The following is a 27,000-nucleotide window of genomic DNA, read 5'->3' on the forward strand; positions in this document are numbered from 1 at the left end:
AGTGAGAGGAGAGAGAAGTTTCTCTTCAAGGAAATGAGTAGGAGATTGGACATAATATAAATGAATAGTGGGGATTCAAAGGATTTTTCAGCAACGGAACCAAATGATGTTGCTGAAATTAGATTGATGACGTGACCAGAACGAAGCTGCGCTATGATTAGATAGAACCTATAAAGAAGAGAATGTGAGGTGGTAGTGGGTGTTCACGGTAACCACTTTGACACTCAAGTCAATATTTCGAAGGGTAGAGAGAATGCAAAGAATTACTTAGAACTTGAGTAGTTTTAGAGAATAGTATACATTTGTCTCTATGATTCTTCTCTTTTTATACTGTAAGAGATAGAGATGAATATGATATTTTCCGATAATCCGGCGATGATGTGGCCGTCTGCTTGATAAAGGACATCGCCAGCTAATAGGTGAAAATCCCATACTCACAGACGTAATAAAGATATGTTACGGTAATTTTGTGTCAAAACTCGCCCTATCAAGGAAAGGGCGAGTCTTTTGATGATGAATTGGGTGTTAAGATTTTCGAGTTTTTCTTTTCTCATGCTGGATCGTGTTTCTCATTTGTCAGATTTCTGCAATACTATAAACATATGTAGAAAGAGAGATGAACGACTTTATCATTATATTTATGACAATGGAGACTTTGTCCTTCCATCTTAATATAAAGATAAACTTCTTAGTGCTACACCTTATTTAGAAAAGTTATTAAGAATGTTTTTATTGTGGCATTTCTAATGGGTGTATTGCTTAATTGTACATGTTTAATTACATTAATTGGTAAGAGTGAAATAGAGCAAAAGGTTTCTATGTGCAATGCAGTGTAACTTTTCAATTTATGTCCAATTTCAGTTCAAAAATTTTTAAAAGAGAAACTATTTTCTTTAAAAATAATTTAATTTTCTTTTTAACTAAATAATATTTTTTTTATTGTCTCATTTCTTTGATGCCCCAAACATGAAAAATACAAAATTCCATAAAAACAACTGAAACCAATTTTCATTCAACAATTTATTTTTATACACACGTTAGGCTTTCTTCTTACGTCCAATTTGAGGAATTGTCAATTAAACATAAAAATAGGTTCTGTTAAATAGGCATCCGGTAACATGGATATAAACGGTTAAATAGGCATTAAGATTTTATTTGAAATCCTCAAAACTTAGCTCGATTGTCAAGTAAAATCACCATTCAGTTTGTTGGCCATGATTCAGATCTTGAGACTAGACCCTGAAAGAAATATTTTCATTCCAAAATTGAAGGTTTATATTTTATTTTCTCAAAGGCAGACAATGCACACACATGGATTGATAGATGGTTTATCATCGATCGGATTAAAGAGATTAACTTAGTATGGTGCGCTAAAGCTGTCACTTACACCACTTCACCACAATACCACAGACAAAAAAGTAAACAATTCCTCCCAGAAAAGACTCGGAACCCGGAGTGAACCATGCATACGCCTGCAAACGAAGAATCAATCGGGATTCCAATAGCAAAGAACTAATCAGAAACAAAAGTGTTTCTTTCACCAGCATCATCAGTTACTATCTTACTTCCCCACATGGACGTCCATGCATGTGCATGTGCATGTGCATGTGCATGTGCATGTGCATGTGACATTCAAACATTGGAACAATGCACATGAACATTCAGATTTTTCATCACATCAGGGGGTTCTCACAAGCTGCTGTGGCACGACCTCCTCAACCATTTTTTATACTGCGAATGACAAAGCTCCTTATTTTGTGGAAAAACTTTGTCCAAAAACCAGTGTGGCATATATCAACTCATTCCATGCATCAGGAACCCCTGGAAGACACCAATGGCTACAGTCTTGCCGTCTTGTGGAAACTCTTCTCCCTGCAGTTAGGTTCTTGCCATAGACTGATGGATGTCCATCCTTTCTAAAATTGGTCAACTTTGTCACATTTAATAGTTTCACTGGTATATGCATTTCCCGGATTACCTCCTCTACTATCTTCATTTTCATAGGGTAGTTACCGAGCATGGCACCTCTCAATATTGGTTCGGTCTCTCCATTGCATGTCCCTCCTGAGTCCCAATCCCCACCTCTGTTAGAAGAGTTTAACACGCATAATTAATTTTTTGAGCGCCAAGAGTGCTTCAACAAAATAGTCTTATAAGGCATTTTTATTTTCTTTTGCAGGCTAAAATTTATACTCTTCCAAGAATTGGCCTTGGAGTCACAGTCACAATTGATAAACTTGGAGTTCCTTTTTTCCCAGTTTCCACGTGGTTTGTACAGTCAAAAAGGCAAGGACAAAACTCCAGAAGAAAGAAAATTATAGACAAACACACCTGAAATGAGCAGATGAATATCCTCGATAGAAGACCAATTGCTTCGCAGGATCAACATTCTGATCAACCCACTTTGCCCAGGTCCTCAGAGCCCTTCTGTAAGCCTCAACTGCATCAAATTGTGGATAGAGATGATCACCTTCTTTGTAGTAATTTTTTCTGCATTAATCAGCCATCTGTTAGGTTTTTCTTGGGGGGGTTCATATGGGTGGACAAAAGCAAACAAGAAATCAAGAAAGGAAGCAAGCATAATAAGTATGCAAGTGCAATGGTTAACAAATCAGCAAGGATCACGCTTGCAAGTTTTTGCACTTTGCAAGGTCTAGAGTGCCACCAAAAGAATGATAATATTTTATTGTTGATAGGGGCTTTTCTCGTAAAAAGTGTGAATCAAAAAATTATTTCCCCAGATGGGGTGAGGAAAAATTATTTCCCCAGATGGGGCGAGGAAAACTTAATCCCTATCTGGGGTAGTCAAGCCCCTCGTCGTCACTAGGGGCAGTTGAGAAAGTATGCTTTCTTCTAAGTACTGCTCAATCAAGGATGTAGTGATATAAATACCAATTGTATTTCAATATGCATAACATTTCACTTATTATTTTTTAAAGAATAAGTGTACAAGACAATTAAGATAATGTGGTGAATTTTTTTTTTTAATATTTATATTCAAATAATTGTAGTAAATTGAATGACAAAAGAACTTTAAAATAATATAGGTGAATTTATTAAATTCAGCTTTTTCAGAATTAGTAAACTTGTAGGAGACTCTTGAAATTTTTTAAGTGCCAACTACTTAAATAGATTGTAGTAGAATTTTATTTTTAAAATTTTTAAAAAATATATTTATTTTTCAGTAATTATGTATTATTATTTAATAATTAAATTATTTATTTAAAAATTAAATTCCAAGCAGAGAACTTAAAAGGGACAATTGGTTCCCAACTGGCAAAATGGCGACTAGGGACTTGCACAATAGAAATGCGGGAAAAAAAAATATATACATATATATATATATAGCTAATGCTGAAAATTTAAATTACAAAATATTTTTGACATACCCACGAGCAGTTTTTCCATGAGTCCACCAATGCCCAGTATTAAAAACAAGAATGTCAGCCCGCTTCCACCGACCTGATGTCTTGTCAATTCGGTCAATGGATAAAGTTGGATTTGAGTTTCCCTGTGCATTGATGCGAACCCCTTCCCTTACAAGGAAATGTGACCTCACAAACTCCACTGAACAGTTATAATCCTGCCAAACAATTGTAAAAGTCAACAATCTGGTCTGCAATGCCTAATCTCCTGTATTATCTATGATTAATTCACTAACATGTACTTGTGGTTATAAATGCAACACATTCAGTAACTAACATTCACGTGAGGATAAATTATTGAGAGAGAAGCAGTTATAGCACTTAAAGGTCAAATCAGCATGACATGTACCATCAGACGATGAATTACCAGGAAAAAAATAAAGTCAATTTTTCAAAAGCGTTAACCTGAGGATTCTTTCATAGGGGGTAAGAGCGATGCAGTCATGGCTGGTGATATGGAAGAGGAGAGCTGCTCCCTGTTCCATTTAGTCTAACTTACCATGAATAAAAAAAATGACATTAAGTTCAAAAGGAACTTTCAATTAGGATGCAGCAGAATTAACTATATGATACATATGCTATTCTTTGTCTGACAGAAAGTTGTCTCCAAAGAGAGTACCATGTTTTCTAAGCGAAGATACCATATCAGCTATATGCGCCTATTAACATTCTCAATGGTAAAAAGTTTACAAAATAATGAGTAAAATGTCACTCATATAATTTTCTAGTATATCACTGAGAAAGGACCCAACAATTCTATGCCCTCCCTAGTCTTGTAAAAAATTCTGCCATTGCTAAGGTATAGAAGGTATGTTATTACCATAAATTTGAAGACATAATAGCCTCTTCCCTTTGTTATTTTGTGGCCATGTATTTCCCGCATTCTGCTCTTATCAGGCAGGCCTTCCCGGAGCAGGCATAGCATTGATTCAAACTGGTTCCGGTTCATGGAATCTCCAATGAGCATAAGCCTCTTACCTCTCAATCTTGTCAAGAAATCTGTTGCATTAAACCTACAAGTGAAAAGCGAAAGCAGAAAAGAATTGCATCCTTGCTAATTTGTTATGCAATCAAAAACACACAATGCTGTTCAACGTTTACACCATAGCAAGAGTACTAAAGAAAACAAAGGAAACCCTTCAAACTTTTCCAGAAGACTTTCAAGTTCCAAAGGGAACTTTCAAATCAGGCAAGAACCAAAAAATTTTCACAGGGCACAAGAGTTCTTATAAGATGGACATACAAGCATTCACATGCCTGCATAGATGCACGTACGAAGGTGATGCTGAAAGCTGTTTGTACACAGTGATCATTTCCATTGACAATTAAGTACATTTTTAATACCTTTACCATTTTGAAATCACAGGTCAAGGAGTATGGATTAATAAACTAGCAAACCTCCATGCTGAACTAGGCTTAAAGATGGGCATTACATCACCAAAATGGCGTAGGCCTTAATTTGATCTGCCCACACTTGCATGCCATTTCATTTTCTTGTATACCGCCAATATGAGACTTGTTCTGCAAGCCATATATTCCAACACCTCCTGCAACTGCAAATAGGTTTGGCCCAGACTTTACAGGCTCTTTTCACTTGGTATTGCATGAGGTGGCCCATCTAAGTTGAATCTAACACCTTTTGGCTCAACCCTCAAGGTCAAGCTCGTTGGGCTAGCCCATGAATTGGATCAACTCAAGTCCAGCTCAATTAGCTCTAATGCAGTAAATAAAAAGCAGTTTGTGAGCTATTTGAGACTCAATTCAATAAAATTTTGGTTTAATTCAATTCGATTTCTAAATGAGCCAAACCATACTTACCTGGTTCATCAGTTCATGGTACTCTGAGTCATGGTACAAATATGTGGGACGTGGTACACCAACTTATGAAATATAGGATATGTAGGGGTACACTTAACTGTTTCACTAATTTTTTTGATATTTTTAGTTAGCAGCCAACTTAATTTGGGGTATATAAATTATATTTATTCAATATATTGCTACTTATTCTATTAACATGTAAATCCACTACCACATAAAGTGTTTCAGAACACATTTTCTTCTTTTTATTCTTCTTTCTTTGCTATAGCCTTTCTTTCTCTTCTTCTTCTTGTACTTGCATGATATTTGAGCACATGCATACTTGTTAATCTTTCTTATTCTTTTCTTCCTTCCATCTTTTGGTTTCTTACTAGAACCTTATTTAGGCAACACAAATCGCATCCCCAATAATTTGGAATGCAAATGTATCGCGTACCAATTTCTCAGGGGGTGAGTGAATCTGGTAACTATAAGCCAAACTCGAATCAAATTTTTAGTCTCCTTTAATAAATGAGCCATACTTTAAGCATGATGATATTGGCTCATTAAGGTTCATGAGCTTGTTTGTTTAATATGTTCAATGAGACTGCTCATAAATATGTATGCTTAACTAAATTATTTAGTTTAAACTTATTATTTTAAAAATATAGCTAATTATGATTGTAAATGAGTTAAGCTGATTGTGAAATATTCAGAACTCAACTTGATAAAAGATCGGATCAACTTGACTTGTTTACTAAACAAACGAAGCTTGAGCTTATTGATATCAGCTCAAGTTTAAAATGAGTCACCTTCAATTTAGGCTCAACCAACCTGAATTTTTCAAAAGCTCATCTATGTTTGATTCGTTTTATGCCCCTAATTTGCTCAAATCATAGGTCTAGCACATTACGACTTACCCATCATGCTTTTAGATCCCGAATCTATATCCATTGGGCCTTAAATTGGAAAAAGGAAAAAGGATCCAAAGAGATAAATTGGAAATGCTAAACCAAACTAGCAGGCATTGCCTCCGGGTGTGCCAGACAGCTTGCAACACGGCCTAATGCGTGTGCTAAGCGGAAATCCCAATCTGGAACTAGCACGCCCTAGGGCATGTTCCCATGCTCTCATACTTTATTTAAACTTCCTATTATCTTAGTTATTTATTCTAATATAGTTTTTAATGTCTTTTGTTTTATTTAGAAAGTTATTTTGCAAGCGTAATTTAAGATTAGTCTATTCCTATTTCAATCATATATAATCTTCAAAAATTATAGAGTTCTATTCATATTCTATTTAGGGAGAACTCTATAAATACCTTTTATTAGCTTGAATTCAGTAGCTTCCAAATTAGTAAAAATTACAGTAGAGATTTTCTCCTAAAATTACTCTTTCTCACAGGTGTGTGTGAGATCTACTGAGCTATGATATGTCATCGAGGCTTAAAACTAGTCTCTAACCCAAATTATAGTCCAGTTGGATCCCTGAAATAATAAATGCTTATAGTTTATGGCAATTTGGCCAAATTCAGACCAATCCTTATGCGTAGCCAACAATGGCTTTAGAATCAAACTCAACATGCACATTAAATATACTGTGAGCATGTAGCCAAAGAAATTATCCCAGTGCTAAAATTTCAACCAGACAAGTGGAAAGAACAACTTCATAGAATCACGTCAAACCCATCTGAAAAGTCCCGCTATCATCCTGAAGCACCGCCACAAAGGAAATCATGCTCCTCTATTCATGGATACCAGCATCAACATTACACTTAAACCCACCCAATGAAGGAGGAGTCCAAATAGAACCTCTATATCCCCACCCCAACCCTTCCTCGAGCCTCTTCTGCAGTATTCACCAGGTGAGTATACTAAAAACCTTAAGCCCTGAAGCAACCACTTCTTCTGCACTTGATTGATTATGATGCAAAGAAGCCAATTATTTCTGGTCCATATACTCCATGGTACAGCACAAACTTTCTCTATAAGAGAGTAATCAGGAGACCACTCCAAAAAGTGAAAGAAGTTAGCACAATAGGAAAAACTACCAGTTCCTATAGGAAAAGCACGCCAGCAATCATGTACATGTGAGCAATGCGCAAACACATGAACATTATTCTCCTCTTCCCCACAATAAAGATAGCAAACATAGTTATCAACTATTTTGTCTTAAATTAACCTTAGTAGGAGGATTCTCTCTATGAAGCCTCCATATAAAATTTTTAAATTTTGGGGGCATATGTAAGTTCTAAATTTTCTTCCACTGCCCACGGATAGCTTACCATCTGAATGCACAACATGGTAGTCAAATTTCATACTGTACTTTCCTGATTCATTAAAATGTCAAATACTTCTGTTCTCCTAATTTACCACACTCAACGTTATCTAAAGAATTTTATCAACATCACTAAAAAGAAATTCATTTAAAACTCTATGTTCCAGCTTCTACCATCCTTATTAACTAAACCTAGAACAGTGGAATCTTCTAGACCATCAATAGGAAGAGTTTCAACCAAGAAGGTAATATTATCATTGAGCCATGGATCTTCCTAAACCCTAATATCTAACCCGTTCGCTAATCTCTATCCTCCACCGAATACCTCTAATAAGTAAATCCTGAGAACGCAATAAACTTTTCTAAATAAAAACTTGGATTAGAACCATCAATTGCATTTAGAAAGTTTCCATTTGGAAAATATTTAGCTTTGAAGAGATTACTAAAAAGAGTATTTGGTTTAGAGATAATTCTCCAATCTTGTTGTCTAAGCATTATAATATTAAAGTGACAAAAGACTACAAAAGCCCATCTCTCCATGTTTCTTCTCTAAACATATCTTCTCCCAAAATAACCAATGAATACGTTTATGACTATTGCGTGTATATATATATATAATCTCTTCGTTTATTTTTGTATTTAATATTATCTACCTACTTTTTAATAAATTAATTTATTAATATAATTTAAATATGAACTCCATCTCTATTAACTATTTAATAGTTATTAACAATATTATAAAATGACTATATATTCTAATTGGTTATTAAAAATTTCTCACTATATAATTTAACTAATTTACTTATAATCTCCTTATTAATAGAATCAACAGGAATAGAATATAAATTAATAATACATATTATATAGTGGTTGAGACTATAGTGGTTGAGACTCTTTCTTTCTTAAGAAGTCGAGTAGTTTTCCCTCCTCCTTCTAATATCTATTGTCGATTACAAAAAGTACAAGTTTGAAAGGCTTGTTGGAATTGATCCACTATAGAATTTACATTATACGCGAAAGAAGCACTCGGGTATCTAGCTCAATCCTAGATTATAGCCATTCAATTGAAGTAGCAATTTAGAAAGAAGGATCTATATATATATATACTTATCATTTCAGCAATAAACATATTAAATATTTTATAGTTTTTAATTATATGAATAAATCACATATTAGTTATATACTTTTATATGTTAATTACACATATATTTTTTAAATAAAATTATATAATTAATAACTCTATATAAAATAATATCAAATTCTTATTAATTATATATAATATATTTTTAATATTAATATTATAATTATTATTTAAATGTTAGTATTTTCATTTTTGTTATTGTTTTAATGTTAATTATTTACTATTTTAAAGTAAACATAAAAATTTTGTAATTTTAGGTGCAGTACTCAATTTGAACTAAAACTAAGGCTAAAATAGAATTGAAATAAAAACCAGAAATGAACCGAAACCGTACCCAAATTGGGTACCAAGCCTAGTTCTTAAAAATCAAATCAAAGAATCAGAAGTTTGATTCTGGTTTTGGTTATTAGCAAGAACCGTAACAAAATTGGAATCGAACACCCTTAATTCCAACCATCTACAGCATGATATTATTATTTCTCTAGTTTCATACATCTATACCCCCAAATCAATGAATATTGTTGAAAATAAAACCAAACATAATTAGTAATCTTTTTTTTTTTTGGCATATGGTACTTTCTTTCATCTTCTTTCTCATAATAAGCATTGTTTGTGGCTTCTATTACTTTCTTCTTATTTTTTTAGAATCCTTGTTTTGGTGGCCCAATAGTGTCCCTTAATGTTATAGGATGCAAACACCCACGAGATAAACAGGCAACCTCGATCGTGGAACTCGAGAAAGCAAGTCAATCTGATAACTAAGAGTCAAACAAACACTAAAGAAAAGGACACCTACATTAGGGGATAAATGTTGTGTGGTTTCCATGGTAAATTGCTGCCAAGCATGAAAAGGAATTGGTAGTAGTTGTAGCAACACTAAAGAAGCCAGTGTTGTTAAAGGCGCCTTCACCTTGCCTAGCTAAGGTGAGGTGAAATTAAAGAGGCAAGGAGTTGCCTCTTTGAAATAAAGGTAGATTAGTATTCCTTTCCCTACTGTTTGAACATCAAACCCTGACCCATAGTGTCGAATTCCAACATCAGCTGCTGGAGTACTAAATTTTCAGGTACATGTTACACATTATAGGAAGAGAGTTAGAAATAGAAGCTAATAGTAGATTCTTGAAGAATAGGTAAGACAAGAAAAGATTGTAAAACAGTTACCAGTCATTATCTGTTCTGTAGTAACTTGTAACTAAGGTAGTTATTGAGCCATAAGCTCAGCAGCCTTGTAATTCATTCTCAGAATTATCAAGAATACAACTTCTCTCTCTTCCTTCCTCCCTTTCTCTCCTTACTCTCTCGAATCTCAGTTAGGGATCTGATCACTAACAGTACATTTCTCTTTTTCTCTTTTATTCTTCTTCTTTCCTCTCTCCCCTCTCATATTCTTCTTTTGCCACTGCTGGTGCAGGAAATCCAGTAAGTTTTTTTTTTCTTCTTTCTCTCTCTCCTCTCCTCTTATTCTCTGCTACTCTTCTCACGGCTGGCGCAGCAAATCAGCACCTTTTTATTCAAATCTTCTTCTTTCCTCTCCCTCCTCTCCTCTTATTCTCTCTTTACCTTTTCCTCTTCTCACTACTGGTGCAGCAAATCTAGCAGGATTACTTCTTTTTCTTTTTCTTTGGTTTCTTTCTAAGTTTCTGTTCTAAAATTATGTGTGCATAACCCATCACCTTAGTATTACCTTACTTCAAAAACGACCCTCCCTTGCCTCTCGCCTAAGGCCGCAAAGTACTTTGTCACCCTAGTGTCGCATCTCGACTTGTCTTAATAACACTAGGAGAAGCACAACACTCTACTTTGCACCAGGGACAAGTGTCATAACTTTTCACCCAATCCATGACTGCCTTGCGCATAGCAAGCCAAGAGAAATGTCTCCTAAGCCCAATAAAAGAAACATTGATTCTTGAATGGCCTCCTTAAGAGGACCTATGATACAAAGCTAATAATTGATTCCTTAAAGTAGCAATAGCCCCCAGAAACAATTATTCTTTGCGATATAGCAAGCCATTCCTATAAGAGTATCCAGGATGTGCTTTTTTATCAATAGATAAATGTGATGTAAGGTCTGCAACCAAACTAAGTCATCCACAAAGGTTGCAAAAAATACTACATAATCCTGTAATGCCCATCCACAATAGTGGGCTATCTAGATAAGCCATCAGCTATTTTATCGTCTATGCCCTTCCTATACAATATCTTATATTGCAATTCCAACATTCTAGAATAGTCCATCCTTTCCCCCAAAAGATTCTTCTTGAGCTTCCTCCTGTAATAGACTTTTAGTGAGCTGGGTTCTCAGCCCATGATCCTTCCCCTCTCTGTTGGACTTCTTCTATTAGATTCTCAGGATAACTCTTGACTGCTTCCTCAGCAGTTATTTATACAAGAGCTAATGTAACTACCTCTTGACATTACTCTGCTGAAGTCTACAAATTTTCCTCTGAAATAACAAATTAGTAACTGTTTTTCCCACCAATGCAATTCTTATCAATCCCTTTCTTCCTTCTTTTAGAATACGTACAAACTAAGTGCTTTTTCACAAGTGCTTTTTTTACTGTTATTGTAATATTCCTCATTTGATCAACCTGTAATCAACTAAAGGGTCAGAAGTACATATAGTTTGATCTACAGAAAACTTTGGCACTCTGGCTAAGGAAAATGTGAACAAAATACATAAAAGAAGGTATTCTTAAGGTACCCAAATGCAAACCAATAAATTTGCACTCCTTTTTTGTGTCTTCCCAAAAATCTAGACATTGTATTTTTATATCCTTGACTTCTAAAAATTGCAGAAACTCAAGAACAAAATGCTTTACCTTGTCCTTAGTAGCTCTATATGAAATTTATCCCATAATTCTAAAGTTCCCCAGTCTTAGTAGATACTTCTTCCAAAGTCCTCATTTGTTTGCATCGAGTGCAACGGGAAGGGAAAAAAAAAGTATTAAGTGCCCTTCTCAAGGTGGTAAGGCGAGGGACTCATTATACATAGGTAAACTGCGAGAACCAAATCTAACTGAAGCAATTTGGCCTTGTCAACCACTTGCCCTTCAAGCTATCCAATTCCTTGTCAATAAGTTAAATTGATCTCTGATCACGATAATGCTGAATCTTAATTGATCTCTGATAAAAAAAACATCAACGATCTGAATGTGGAGCCCTAACCCAGTGTTGAGGTAAGACACTGAATACTGGACAGTGAAGTTTCAGCTAAAAGTGTTTGCTCTACTGTTTCCCTGATTCCCTCTCACCCTGGGATGGTCACAGTGGAATGTGGAAATCACATGGTTTAAATTCTCCCTTAGAGGAATTTCTTTAATGGGATTCTTTAAATTTGTGCAACATTTTTCACAAAAATAAAGCAGGGAAAACATCCAATAGGAAGACCGATTACAAGAATACTAATCCCGTTTTTCAAAATAGAGAATCTTGTGTAAGATAAGATTAAAATTGTGCATCCAGTTCAACATTTGTGAACCTTAAAAGAAAAGTATGCTTAGTAGCTAGTTGCAAAGCAGGCTCAGGAGAAATTATTTATTTTATTTCCAAGGAACTCTTTGTTTATATCTTCACCCTTTTCTTCTTTGGTCGCTACCTTCGAGTCCTTAGCTGTGATGTTTATGCTGTGTACGTCCAAATTAATGCAATATATTGCATTACCTATAATAGCAAACAAAAAAAAGGCGAATTCATACTGCCTAATTTAAAGCACAATACATTTTTCCGATTTAATATCAAATCAGGGACGCAACTTAACCTTTATAATGATGATATTCATAGACTAAAGTTACAATGACCCCATGACAAAATAAATAAATAAAAGCCGAAGGAAATCAAGAAATGACATACCTGGGCAGGTCACAAGTTTCTGGCTTCCATCTCCATTTAAGATAATCGGAATCTTTCCTTCCATTGATTTGGCAATCATAAGCCTCGTCAACATATGGACAAGAACCCGGTCTGTAAATTGGGTATTCCTCGTCTTTAACCCAAGTTCCCATGTACAAATCACAATGTTTACCATTCTGAATCAGTTTGTGGGAACCATTGTCACCCACAGCTACAGGCTCAGAATAAGGAACTTGGGCTTCCTTATTTGCAGTGGAGATCTGCCCATTAATTGACTCATCATAAGCTTTAGACTCCATAGGTCTATTTGTAGAAGACGGAGACGTCGGCTGTTGGGCGGGTGCACCAACAACCTCAGAATCAGAAATGGCATCCTCCTTGTCTTTTCCAACAGGAAGTTCCCCAGAAACCGCGTCGGAAACGTTTTCAGAAATTGGAGATACGAGTTGATAAAGGGCGTCCGAAGGGACGGAATCGGGTGCGGAAAGGTGAAAATGGGTTTGTGGAAAGAAATCTCTGTAGAGGGAGAGAGAAGGCTCGAGAGCACGTTTAGTAAAAAGGAAAATGGTTAAGAGGAACAAAACGAGGAACAAAACGAGGGTTAACGTGTAACGGTTCTTAAGAGAAGAGGATAAATTTGCCATTCAGTGAATGACAGAGCACGCTTTGTTGCTCTTTTATTCTTGAGGAAGACAACAATTCAATGTATGCATTGCCTTGGCACTTCGATAGTGGCCCTTTCCAATTTCCCTCTTCTGCGATACCAACTGGTGTTGGGCAAATATACTGATCGGGGAATCATTTAATATATTTTAACCACGATACTAATACCTCTTAATAAAATTAATTATTTAATAATTATTTAATCTCTCTATTTTAAACTTTTTTTTTTAATTTTACTTTTAATTTGTAAATTGTTTAATCCTTTTTATTAATTTTTTTAGTCAAATTAAAAATAGGATATTATTTTTTGGGGATTAAAGAGACTAGATAATTATATTGTTTAAATTATAGGTAATAAATAATTAAGTTGAACAAATTTTATTTTAAAAGAATAGGAAAAATTTAACTGGACTAAAATACTCATTTCATACAATAAAATAATGCCTATTTATTTTTTTAAAATAAAATATAATTATTAATTAAAAGAGAAATATTAAAATTATATTATGATTTATCCTACTTTACTTCAAAATTTATAATTTAATATATATTAAAATAATATCTCCTAATATGATATCTATATTAGTATTTTTAATCGCATCTGAAAATTGATAAATATGATATTACGAGTTACTATTTTGATACAAATTGAATTATAGATCGTGAGATTAACAATTATATATTAATAATTAATAATATATCTGATATTGCAGAAATTAAATTAATAATGTAACTCGAATGAAGTTATGTTGTGCTTAGCTAAACCTGCAAAGGCGAAAATGTGAAATGATAGAGAGTATAATGAATTACTTAAAAATTGAGTAGTATAAGAGAATAATGTATCTTTATCTTTATGATCGTTCTCTTTTTATACTGTAAGAGGATGGAGATAAATATAGTATTTTTCGATAATCCGGTGATAATGTAGTCGGCTGCTTAATAAGAGATATCGTCAGTTGTTAGGTTGGTAATCTCGTGATTATAGGCGTGATGGAATACGTTGAAATGTGCTTGATAATAATAACTCCATGCCGAGACTCGCTCTATCCAGGAAAGGACAAGTCTTGCTAATGAACCTGGTGTTAAGATATTCGAGTCTTTTTTTCCTTGGACTGGATTGCATTTTCTACTTATCAGATTTTTGCCACATAGCCTTATCTTGTAGCGACAGCTCATTGCTTTCTTTGGACAATCGTTATATAGCATCAGAGGTCATCCGCTGATATTCGATTCTTTAGATTCAAAGGAGATAGCAATTCTCGAGACCTGAAACACGTGGCCTACTAAAATTGGTATTTTTTATGTTTACGTTGTTTCACATATCTAACCCCTTAAGCCCTACTAGCTTGCCATCAAAATCGTATTACAAGAACACTTCTTCTTCCTCGAATAACACTTTTGCTTTCACCTGTGATCTTTTGCTTTTAGAAAGTCTCTGTCTTCTTATCTGTTTATACTTCCTACGGTAATTTTTGCTTCCTTTTTTCTTATCAAAATGAACAGGAATACTTTCTTTTCTATTTTTCTGGTGAGAATTCTGCTTTAGACTCCTACTCCGATGGTCCCATCCGTGCTTCGGCCTCCATCGTTCCATTAAGGGAGGCTCTAGAAAGCAAGGGCAGTTCTATTAGTGATATCCCCTCTGCCTTATTGAAGCAAGATGTAAAACGCCTTTATGAAACGTAACAAATCCCTTAAGAGACCTTTCGCATCTTTGTCCCTTCTCTCTGCATTCGTGTGAATGACTTGATTGCTGTGGAAGACACTATTATGGTCTCCGAGGAGAATCTGAAGGCAAGTCTCCCCTAGACCCATTTTTTGTTGACATTCTTTAGTTCCATAAGTTTTCGATTGTCCAGTTGCACTCCAATAGTTGGAGAATCTTGATAACCTTCCGGTTTATTTGTATTAATAACAATATTGAACCGAGTGCAGTCCTTTTTTTCCCAACTGTACCAGCTGAATACCTACAAAAATAAAGAATTTTAGTATTTTAGCAGACGAAAATATCTGACTATTTTTTACCGAATGCCTTCTTCATTGAAGCGGTTGAAAAATAAATTTTTTACCCTCCATCACTGAATGTCTAGGGGCTTTGAACGCCTTCAAACAAGTTAGCACTTTTGGGTGGAACTAACGAAGAATGGGGCCCACCAAGGAGGGAGAAAGATAGATCTTTAGCCTCTCTTTTGACTATGACTAAGCCTGTGAAGAAAATTGATATTATTCAAGCGGTGAGGAACGCTATTTTTTTCTGGTAGAGTCATTTTCAAGCGAGTCAGACTTGAAGTCTTCACCACCCAGCCTTCCTAGCTTCGGGGAAGGCACTCCCTAGCCAAAAATGAGGTTACTTCTCTTTTTGCCTTTTTTGGATTTTAAACTATCTTGCTTACTTATTTTTCTCTTTTTGTAAATATAATTTTAATAATATGATAATAAAATATTAAATTTAGTTGACGTCTATGAAAATAATATATTATAACAATATTTTAATTCTAAAATTTACATACAATTAAATAAAAAAATTTAATCATGAATATAATCACATGCTTTCAGAGGCAAAAAAAACATATATATTGATGACCGCTGGATTTCTTCACCCCAGATCAGGGGCTTGACCGCAGCCAAAGGCCCATAATATAGAGGCCCACACACCTGATATGCACAACAAGCTTGGCTCATTCAACCTGCAAGGCTGGGCTTAACCAAGCTTCTTCATTCGGATCGGCCCAGTCCGCGACCAACAGGCCCTCTCCTCTCAGGTTCAGCGTCCGGCCCGACTCTCGGCCCAGCCCAGTTTCCAGAGCCATATTCAGACAACCTAGCAAATCCGCTCGAGCGTACGCACGAGGAGAATCAGAGGCCGTTACGCATGGAGCAGGCGGCTGATATCCTCGTACGCCCGAATCTGTATGTCAGAGACGCGTGTCCCAATCATGGAGAGGCCTTTACACGTCACCAGCAAGCATAGCGAAATGGATAAAAGGGGAACCCCCTCCCCAAAAAGTTTAAGTTTTATATTTTCAATACCAAAACCTTTGTAAAACCCTATTCTATTGGATCTCAAATCATCATATATATATATATATATATCACAAACTTCAAATTATTAAATAAATTCATAAGATATTATATTTTCATTTTCTAAACATTTTTAATCCAATATTTTTCCTATAAAGTGGTTATTTAAAAAATTTAGAAAATTTGAGATAACACGTAACATTCAATGAAATTTGATTGTTTGTTTTTTAAATAATAATGATGGAAGCCGTCTTCACGATATGCTTACAAGAAGACTTTTAAGGTAAAGAAGTGGCTTTTTAAAAATAAAAAAAATTCATTCAAATTTAAAACGATGAAAAATATTCACAATTTTCATAGTTAAAATTTTATTTAAAACTTAATTAATTTCATTTTTAAATTTTTTCTATGTACTAATAATTATTATCTAATAATAATATATATTTTTTTATTATAGAAGAGTTATTATTTTGCATTTGAAAAAAAACAACTAGAAAACATAATTTTGTTATAAAGCAAAACTGCGGAAAACATTTTAAAAATTGTTTTCCAAATCATAGTTAAATGTTAGAAAACTAGAACTATTTGAAAAACTAACACATGTGAACATAAAACTTTGTTTTCCAATTTTCTTAGAAAATATTTCCAGAAAATTGCTCCAGTTTTATATAAGTAAACAGGCCCCTAAATTTTCCAAACTCACCTTGAAACTTTGCATTACTTACCTTCACATAAAATATATATATATATACTTTCGCCCCATCTGTATCTCCATCCCATCCAAACACACTGTTAAAACAACAAACGGTCTGCATTAGCAGAAACAAAACGCGCGAAAATGACAGGAACGTCTTAGCATCAAAGCTGAAGAGTGCTGTACTATACCAGTGGAAGAACCTCCCTATTGTTAGAGACTCCTGTAGCAGAATCGCACCATTGATTTGAGATTGGTGCTCTTACAAGTGTGTTAATCTAGGCACTCCATTTACTTCCCTATTTCCCCCTTACTTCCCCTTGTAATTTGAGAAAACTTTCCTTAACCAACATATTCGATTATCATCAATAAAATGTAATGCCATACCCATAATTTTATTCTGCGCAATTTGGAGTAAACCTGGCCTCGGTCCAGGCTGACTTCCAAGTTGAATCTAAGGTTGCCTGATCAAATTGGAAATTCCAAGGGGCAAGTTCCATTCTCCCCCTCCAAGACTGAACCAAACTGGAACATGCGCTCCATATGATTCAGACTCTTTTTTTTTATATATATATTATTGTATAAAGAAATTATGAAAACAATTCCATTGTACTGCCTCAGTCCGAACTGAACTGGAACCACCACAGCTAAGGTTGGAACCAAACCTCCCCCTACAGCCTAATTCAGGTTCATTCCCTCTACGGGATGGAACTGCCAGTTTCAACTCGAAATAGGACCAAAACTTACCCATCCGGGCTATCTAGAGTAAAAACGAGAAAACATTGCACAATACTTGGAGAGAACCCAAAAATAAAACAAGCAAAACTTTGATAACTTGGCTAAGATTGCCTTTGGAACCAGAATTTGTAAATCATAAAAAATAAAGTCACCAACTCAGCAAGTCAGCTCGAGTAGAAAGGATTAGTTTCTTTCTTAGGGGCAAGAATCTAGGGTTAATAGTAATCAATAAGTTGGAAGAATTTCATAAGTATTTTTTTTTTATATCGAAATATAAAGAATCCAATTCAAGCAAGTTTAAAATCCAAAAAAAAGTTTGTTGGAATTGCCAAAATTCTTTTGATTAAAAAATAAAATGTATCACACAAGAATCAATCGTTAGTCCAATTCTTTGATTGAAAAAAATCACAAAAGGCGTATATTGCTGCCATTTTGAAACGATTAAAGATCACCGGAGTAATGTCCAAACACAATGATTCAAGACAAAGATGAAGGATCCTGGAACAAGTAAATATGGTTTTCAATTGTCTCCTATTGTCCAACTGGAGTAAGAGTCGCATCATAACAAATGCTTTGGTACATTATTCTGACAACTGATACTAAGAATAGTACTGGATCAAAGATCATCCTTACCAGCAGCAATGCCCAGAAACTTCGCCAGTTCTCCACTTTTATAAGCTTCAACTGTATCTGTTATCAAGGGATCAGATCATTCTGTGAGGATAAAAATATTGGAAATAATTTTTTCTTTCAATAGATTATATATAAAACAAAATGTTTGCATTTGTTTGTTTGCACCAGAAGTAAAACTTACCATCAGAACCACCAATGTGCTTTCCATCTATGAAAACCTGAGGAACTGTACGCCTCCCAAACATTTTACTCAGGGCATCTTGAATGGTCGGCCCATCATCTATATGACAAAGAAAAGCATATTGAATAGCTTTATGGATGCCTAATAAAAAGCAGAGGTCAAAAGAAGAAGCAGGAGATTTACACAAGATTGAGAAAAGCATATTTCTATAAGTAGGAAGCAAGTTTAATTAATCCTTGATTTCTTGTTATTTTTACAACTAGATTATTAGATCTAACATTCTGCTTCAGCCAATGAAATTGATGATAATTGTAAACAAACCTCGCTGATCTAGCTCAACAACGTGTGGTACCTCATTCAATTCTTCAAAAACAGCTTTAGCCCTCCTACAATATCTGTATAACAAAAACTTACAAGTAAATGAAATTGGAAAAAAGAAAGTAAATGTACAAAGAAGAAGAAAAATAAACTTAGGAATTTTTTCCTTTAATTTGACCAGATTGACAATTACAAATTAACAAGAACAACCTAAGCTTTAGATAACAAAGAACTGAGATGAAACTAATCAGTGAGCTTTATTTTTCTTAGCTGCATCACTTTTACAAAATATGAGTTAGTACATTAGACAATCCACAACGAAGGAAAGGTTAAATTCAGTCTGGTATTTATCAGACTTCAACTAATAAAAATAACAGAAACCCGTGATTGAAGTGAATCAATAATAGAAAATAATCAAAGCGAACAAGTACATCTTTAATCAAAGGCATATCTTATGCTGCGAACTCTTCATCAATCAATGATTCAGTAAACACATCATCTCACGCTGTGAGAAGCCACTATTGAACACAAAAATGTTTAATCAAATTCCCAGTGGAGTTTTTGCTGACATTGATTGATGAACGCTTGCACATCCCATACATTATTATTTGCCTTTTATGCTCACTTGAGACCAAAGAAATAGCAAATTCTCTTTAATTTTTAACGGATCGTGTAAACCTAAGACGAATTACGTATTCTAAGAAAAATGATACAAGGGAAAGTAACAAGCAGAAGAGAGGTAGAGAGAGACGTACGGGCAATAAGACTTGGAGAAGATGACGATTTTGTGGGACGTGATGGTTTTCTTCACAAAAGCAGCCTGAGTATCAGCAGTAGCAGCAGCAGTGGTAGATGGCCAACAGAGAGAGGCAGCAATTACTGTTATTGCCAAGATTGATGATACTCTTGTTCTCGCCGCCGCCATTGAAGACTGAAGAATAAGGTTACCAACAACTGCCTATAGCAAAGCAATAATGCAGAGAGCCTTTTTGTTTCACTTCCGAAAGCTCACCCTCACGCCCGTAGTTTCCCTGGAGAGAAAGGACAAATCAGGCGATGCAGAGGAGCAGGACCTACAAATACGGGTGTGCGGTTCTGGTTACGGGAATCGGAATCAAAATTCAATTTCTTAAATTTTTTAAATTAAATTTTAGTACGATTTTGTATATTTTTTTCAATTTGATTTTAATATTAATTTTTATTTCAATTTCAATTTTAATACCATTCTCCATTTCTATAATAAAATTTAAATTTAAATAAAATAATTAAATATTTTTAATATTATATTATATTTTTTATATTAAATTAATAAATTTTATTTTTAAATTTTAAAATAATATAAAAAATTTATAATATTATATAATATTTTTATTTAAAATACATTAAAATATTAAATAATCAAATATATCTTCTTATTATAATTTTTAAACACTTAAAAGAAAAAATAAAAAAAATCTTTAATTAAATTTTTAAAAGTTTTGTTACAATATTTTTATAAAAAATTAATTTTAACTAAATAAATTTTTATTATTTTTCTAATACATTATAAATTTATTTAATTTTTTTATTTTTTATAATAAAACTATATAGTTTTATCTACGACTATAAAGTTTAATTGAATAGTAATTTTTTAAATAATTATAATTATTTTTTAATTTTATTAAATTATATTTTATTAATATATAGTTTAATTAACGATTATATAATTATATATATATATAGGAGTAATAATTATAAATACATATACATATATATATATAATTGATTTTAATAATTTATATTTTATTAATATAAATTTTATTAACATAAAAATAATATATAATATAATATATTTAAATAGAATAAAATATAATAAATAAATTAAATTAATTAAATTATATTTCTATAAATATTTAATAATTAACTAGTGGCACTTATAAATTTAATCTGATGGTAAGTGCATATAAATAAATCGATTTCATATTCTATTCCTTTAATCTCTAATTTTTATTTAAAAAAAATAACCAGTGATTAAAACACATAATAATTATATATATATATAATTATTTTAATTATTTATATTTTAATAATATAATTTTATTAATATTGTAATAAATGGAATGAATTTTAATTAATAAATAAAATTAATTATATTATATTATTATAAATATTTAATAATTAATCAGTAACTAAAGAATATAATAATTTTATATTGTTGTTATATATATAAATAATAATTATTATTATAAATATATATATATATATATAATTATTTTAGTAATTTATATTTTAATAATATAATTCTATTAGTGTATATATATTATATATAATCTATTTAAATAGAATAAATTGCACTCATAAATTTAATTCGATAATAAACTTAATCCGAGTAAATATGAAAAATTTCAAATTTTATTTTTCTAATTCTCAATTTTTAATTAAAAAAATAAAATAAATTATAATTAATTAAATTAATTAAATAAAATAATAAAAAAATATTTAATAATTAAACAATATTACAATTATAGTATAGTGTGTAATTTTATTGAAATAGTATGATATATTAAATATATTATTGAAGTTATATATTTAAATTATAGTATTATTATAAATTATTTAAATATATAGATTAATTTTTCGATATGATTTCAGTTGGATGCAAATTTAATATAATTTCAATTTAATTTTGATATAATTCCTAAAAAAAAGTTAAAAATTAAAACTAAATATTTACACTTTCATACAATTTATTATTTTTCGATTTCAATTCGATCTGATTCTTTGATTTGGTTCCACATCCAATAACGGTGCACATTTATTCCCTCAAATAATTCTACCTATGACTTTCATAGAGTTCAAAAATAGGTAGGCTATTCGCCAAATCACCCATTTTCATTCGAATTTAATTATTATTTTTAACACGCGAATTCACTCCGACTTAGATCAAATTTTATTTTAAATCATTAAATTTAGAATTTAATAGTATAATATTTAAATAATATCAAAATTTATTTAAATTTTTAATTAAATATCTATATAAAAAATTTCATTAATAATTTTATTTAAAATTAATTACCATATTATTCTATTTTTTAATTTTAAAATTAAAATATATAGAAATTCATAAAAAATATATATTTTTGATTTCAATTAAATTAAAACTCATTTTAAACCAAATTATTTATCATTTAAATTATATTAATAGTCAAATCAAATATTATAAAAGTATCTAATTTTTTTTTTCTATTCAATCGCTAATAAAGACATATAATTAAAAATCGAAATCATCGTTTTTAAAAAATCAAATCAAACTAATGTGAAAAATCTAATTAAATTGAATCAAATTAAAAAAATTTCATTTAGGCTCAGATTAGTTTTTTGGTTTAGACTTGATTGTACTGGGAGTTAACCTTCTAAATAGATCTACTTGATTGTGCTGGGAGTTAACTTTCTAAATCATGGTCTTGTTCATGATTCATCTCCAAATCCTACACAAATTAATGGTTCTTGATATTACTGAGATTAGATTGATAATGTGACTGGAATGGGACTGCATTATAATTGGTTAGAGCCTACAAGGAAGAAAAAGTGAAGTGATGGTGGGTGTTCATGACAGCCACTCTGACACTCAAGTTAGTATCTTGTCGAGTAGAGAAAATGTAATAAACTATTGAGAGCTTTTAGTATTTACGAATAGCGTATCTTTATCTCTGTGATTCTTCTTCTTTTATATTGTAAGAGATAGAAATAAATATAGTATTTTTCTGATAATCCGGCAATAATGTAGTCATCTGCTTGATACGGGACATATCAGCCAACAGATGGGAATCTTGTGATCACAGGCGTAATATGTGTGATAACAGTAATTTTGTGTCGAGATTCACCATGTTGGGAGAAGAGCGAGTCTTTTGGTGATGGCTTGGGTATTAAAGTGTCTAGGTCTTCCTTTTCTCGTACTGGTCTGCGTTTCTTATTTATAAGATACCTGCCATGTGGTCCTGTTTTGTGTTGATAGCTCACGGCTTATTTTGGATGATTGTTGTGTAGCATCAGAAACTCCTCGACTGGTCTTTGATTCTTCAAATTCGAAGGTGACGATTTGTCTTCTTGATTACATAGCATAATTTGATTGCTTATATCCTTTTGCCTTCCTTTGGTCATAATGACGGCCTCATTTTTTTATTCATATTAAAAACTTTGCCGACTTTGCTATTGTATAAGAACCCTCCTTCTCTTTTGTATTTTGGTATTACCATCTTCGAGAGACATGGACTGGGCACTTACTTTCTTCTTCTTAAGGGTAACCAGATCTGTGTGGGCAATATCATCATGGTCTGTAAAGTGCAGCTGAAGATGAGTTTTTTTGAGGGCGCGGGCATACTGCTGAAGGTTGCATTTGGTCTAACTATAATGCTTCTTCAGAGTCGTGATTCTTGAATTTTTTATGAAGATGCAGTAGCATTACTTGGCTCCACAGGCTGCAACCAGTCTGACTATAATGCCTTTTCAACCCTAAGGTGAGCATTGTGCAGGATTGATTCCGAGGGCAAGGCCAACCGGTGTCATAGGATGAGATGGAATTGCTATTAATAGATTTTTTAGGGTTTTGATTTAATAGAGACTTTACTTGGGTCCCTTTTATCTCCTTGTAATATTTTGTAATAAAAATGCTTATTTTATCTATCTCGTTTGGTAGTACAAACATATGTAATTGTGGATTTTGATTCTCGATTTAGCAAATATTCCTTATAAAATTTTAATAAAATATAATGAACACCCAGAAGTATGGGCTGGCGAGTATGCGCCTCTACCTTGCTCTGTGCATTTTTGTGATAAGTGGCCTTCATTCATCTTGGTTATTGGCTTATCCTTTACGTTACCCTCTGATCTTTGATTGGCTTTCCCTTTGTCCCTTGGGGATTAGTATACCCCTTTTAAGTCCTTTTAGTGTGGGGGACCTATTTATAGAAAACAATGTCCAGTTGGTTTAGTGAAAATCGCCTTGTGACATAGCCTGGCAAAAACTGCTTTGTGGCCGTGATTAGTGGGACCAATGCCCAGGTGGTCTGGTGAAAATCGCCTTGTGACCTAGCATGGCAAAGCTACCTTTGTGGCTGTGATTAGTGGGACCAATGCCTGGGTGGTCCAGCGAAAACCGCCTTGTGACCTAGCTTGGCAAAAACTGCATTTTAGCCGTGATTAGTGGGATCAACGCCCAAGTAGTCTGGCGAAGACCGCCTTATGATCTAGCTTGGCAAACACTGCCTTATGGCCATGACTAGTGGGACTATTGCCCAATTGATTTGGTGAAAATCACCTTGTGACCTGTCCTAGCAAAGACTGCCTTGTGACAGTGATTAGTGGGACCAACACCCGAGTGGTCTGAAGAAAATTGTCTTGTGACCTACCTAGCAAAAAATGCCTTTTGGCCGTAATTAGTGGGACCAATGCCCAAGTGGTCTAGCGAAAACCGCCTTGTGATCTGGCTTGATAAAAACTGACTTATGGTCGTGATTAGTGGGACCAACGCCCGGATGGTCTGGCGAAAATCACCTTGTGACCTAGCCTGGCAAAAACTATCTTGTAGCCTATTCTTATTTCTTGGGTCATTCTTTTGGGGAAGGCAATCCATCATTCATTATTACTGGAGTACTCAATATATGAAAATAACATCGTTAACTCATTATTAATAAAATTTCTCAAGTTACAAATATTCTATGCATGGGGAATAACTTGACCATTTAGATTGGCCAGCTTATAGGATCATGGGCGAATAACCTTTGAGACCCTAAACAGTCTTTTCCAGTTTTCACCTAGATTACTAGGTCCGGCATCGCCACCTGTTATATTTGCTCCATTGAGGACCAAGTCTCCCACATTGAAGGTTCTCAGCCTAACTTTGCTATTGAATATTCTGAACATTTTATTCCTATAAACTGCCATCCTAATTATGGCCTTTTCCCATAAGAACTTGGCTTGGTACAAATTGAATTGCATTTCCTCGAGATGTCTTGAAATTTCAAGATATTGTATTCTGAAGCTGCTCACTTGTATGTCCACGGGGATGACTACTTCGGCCCCATATACAAGGGAAAAGGGTGTTTCTCCAGTGGCTGTTCTGTGAGTAGTCCTGTACACCTACAATATGTGAGGTAATTCTTCGAGCCAATTGCCCTTGGCTTAGTCAAGCCTTTTCTTCAGCCCTTGTAATATAGTCCTTTTTGTAACTTCTGTCATACCATTAAACTAGGAGTGGTAGGCTAAGCTGAACCCCAAATCAATTTCCTATTTCTTACAAAATTCTCTAATCCTGGTGCGTGCAAATTGAGTTCTATTATTGAGAATCATTATTTTGAATATTCTAAATCAGGTGAATATATTTTTATTGAAAAAAGAGATTGCTTACTGGATAGTGATAGATTGTACTGCCTCCGCCCATTTGCTGAAGTAGTTTACTACTACGATAAAAAACTTTCTTGGTCTGGATGCCTTGGAGAAAGGGCTAAGGATATCTATACTCCATTGAAAGAAAGGCAAGGGACTTCCAATGGCCGCTTGCATTGTACCCGGTGTCCTTGGGATATTTGCATGTACATGGCATCTTCGACACTTTTGAACAAGTAGCTTTGCATCCTACATTATCATTAGCCAATAGTATTCTTGTTTGAATGCTTTCCGGGTAATTGTCTGAGCTCCTTCGTGGCTCTCGCAATTACCTTCAAGGATATCATTTAGGATTTTTCTGGCCTTCCTCTTCTGTCATGCATCGCAACCATGGCTGTGTGGAGGACCTCTTGTACAACCAACCATCGATTAGTGCATATTTAGAAGATTTTTTTATTACATGTTTGGTTGATAACTCGTCGACTGAAAGATCATCTTGTATCAATAATTTGTACACAGGCGTCATCCATGATTCTCCTTCTTCTATAGAGAAAGACTCTTCCACCTCTATCGCTGGAGTGTGTAACTCGAATTAAAATGGTTGAGTTAAGTGTTGTTCGCCTGTCGCCACCATTTTGGCTAAAAGATTTGCCTCTTCATTGTTACCTCTAGCTACCTGGTGAAGTTCGCAGCTGCCTTACCCACTCTTGATCTTTTCCATTATGAATCAGACTTTTTCCTTATATTTGATGAGGTTCGATTCTCAGATCTTGAATTGTCCCTAACACTGATTAACAACTAATTGTGAGTTATTAAAAACAATTAATTTCTGGATACCTAGCTCCTTGATGATTCTTAGGGCTATTATTACTACGTCCTATTCGGCTACATTTTTTATGGCTTTGAAGATGAGTTTTTGTAATACCCGGCTAGACTCCGGTATCGGAATTCCTACCGTCCGGTGGAATCTCGGATGTCGAAAACCTCTAGAAGGGTAAAATCATGTTTTCATAAAATATTTTAATGTATTTTAAGGTTTTAAGTAAGAAAGAAATTGAAATTTGAATGAAAAAGGCCATGGAGGGAAATCCAGGTTTGGCCGCCGAACCTCATGTTCGGCCGCGCGAACTTGCATGAGTTTTGGAGGCACTTTAGGCTTCCGAAGGTGGCCTGGCCAGCCCCTATAAGAAGCTCCATGGCCGAAAATGGGCGAGTTTCTTCCTCATTTCCGGCCAGAGGTGAGTCCATACCCTCCCATGGTTGGTTTTGATGTCTTTCCTCAAATCTTTCGAGTTTTAACAAGTTTTATCTTGGTTTGAAGATATTTGAGCAAAAAGAGTGAAGTTGGTAACTTGGAGACCCCAGGAGCTCGATCTCTCCCATCTCCGAGTTGGATCGCCTCTCCTCTCGATCTTCAAGAGGTAAGAGTAGATCTTTAGCTCATTCCATGTTTTAAACAAGTTTTATGAGATTTGTGGGATAGAAATGCATGTTTAGGTTAATGATGAGTTTGTGGTTAATGTATGCCATTTTGAGTTGTTTTGTGATTGTGTTAGAGTTTAGGTTAGTTTGAGACCCCTATATTCTTGTTGGCTTGAGTTTGCATGTTGTAGAATAGCTAAATGTGAGATTGGAAGGTTTGGGAGGCAAATGTGCATTGTTTGGCTGAGTTCTGCCACTTTGGAAGAACTCAGGTTCGGCAACCGAAGGGACTTTCGGCCGCCGAACCTGCCTGTGAAGGCAAGCCTTTGGCTGCCGAACCCTGCCCCCAAAAGTGGACTTTCGGCTCTGGAGGGGAGTTTCGGCCGCTGAAGGTGCATGACTTTCGGCTCTAGAGGGACTTTCGGCCGCCGAACCTGCCGCCGAAAGTGCCCTGTTCAGCCTTCCTTTGCATGATTTT

The 27,000-nt window shown here is 34.0% G+C and overlaps 2 protein-coding genes across 3 annotated transcripts; both read right to left on the reverse strand.

The window, feature by feature from the left end:
* Positions 1–1,235: 1,235 nt before the first annotated feature.
* Positions 1,236–13,279, reverse strand: LOC110617130 (protein trichome birefringence-like 5). Of its 2 annotated transcripts, none has more exons than XM_043957337.1 (5): positions 12,490–13,279; positions 4,246–4,438; positions 3,390–3,583; positions 2,332–2,490; positions 1,236–2,064 (listed from the first exon to the last, which is right to left on the reverse strand). In XM_043957337.1, exons 1-5 carry the CDS (start codon positions 13,131–13,133, stop codon positions 2,010–2,012), a joined length of 1,245 nt encoding a protein of 414 aa, XP_043813272.1. In that variant the 5' UTR covers positions 13,134–13,279; the 3' UTR covers positions 1,236–2,009. The 2 variants fall into 2 exon arrangements, with proteins under 2 accessions (XP_043813272.1, XP_021615433.1); XM_021759741.2 differs by having other exon boundaries at positions 1,236–2,084; positions 12,490–13,274.
* A 4,721-nt stretch (positions 13,280–18,000) lies between these two features.
* Positions 18,001–19,832, reverse strand: LOC110616762 (glutaredoxin-C4). The gene is made up of 4 exons (XM_021759242.2): positions 19,493–19,832; positions 18,741–18,814; positions 18,420–18,518; positions 18,001–18,295 (listed from the first exon to the last, which is right to left on the reverse strand). Exons 1-4 carry the CDS (start codon positions 19,660–19,662, stop codon positions 18,222–18,224), a joined length of 417 nt encoding a protein of 138 aa, XP_021614934.1. The 5' UTR covers positions 19,663–19,832; the 3' UTR covers positions 18,001–18,221.
* Between the last annotated feature and the right edge of the window lie 7,168 nt (positions 19,833–27,000).

The sequence above is a fragment of the Manihot esculenta genome, chromosome 6 (assembly GCF_001659605.2).
Source record: "Manihot esculenta cultivar AM560-2 chromosome 6, M.esculenta_v8, whole genome shotgun sequence".
NCBI lineage: Eukaryota > Viridiplantae > Streptophyta > Magnoliopsida > Malpighiales > Euphorbiaceae > Manihot > Manihot esculenta.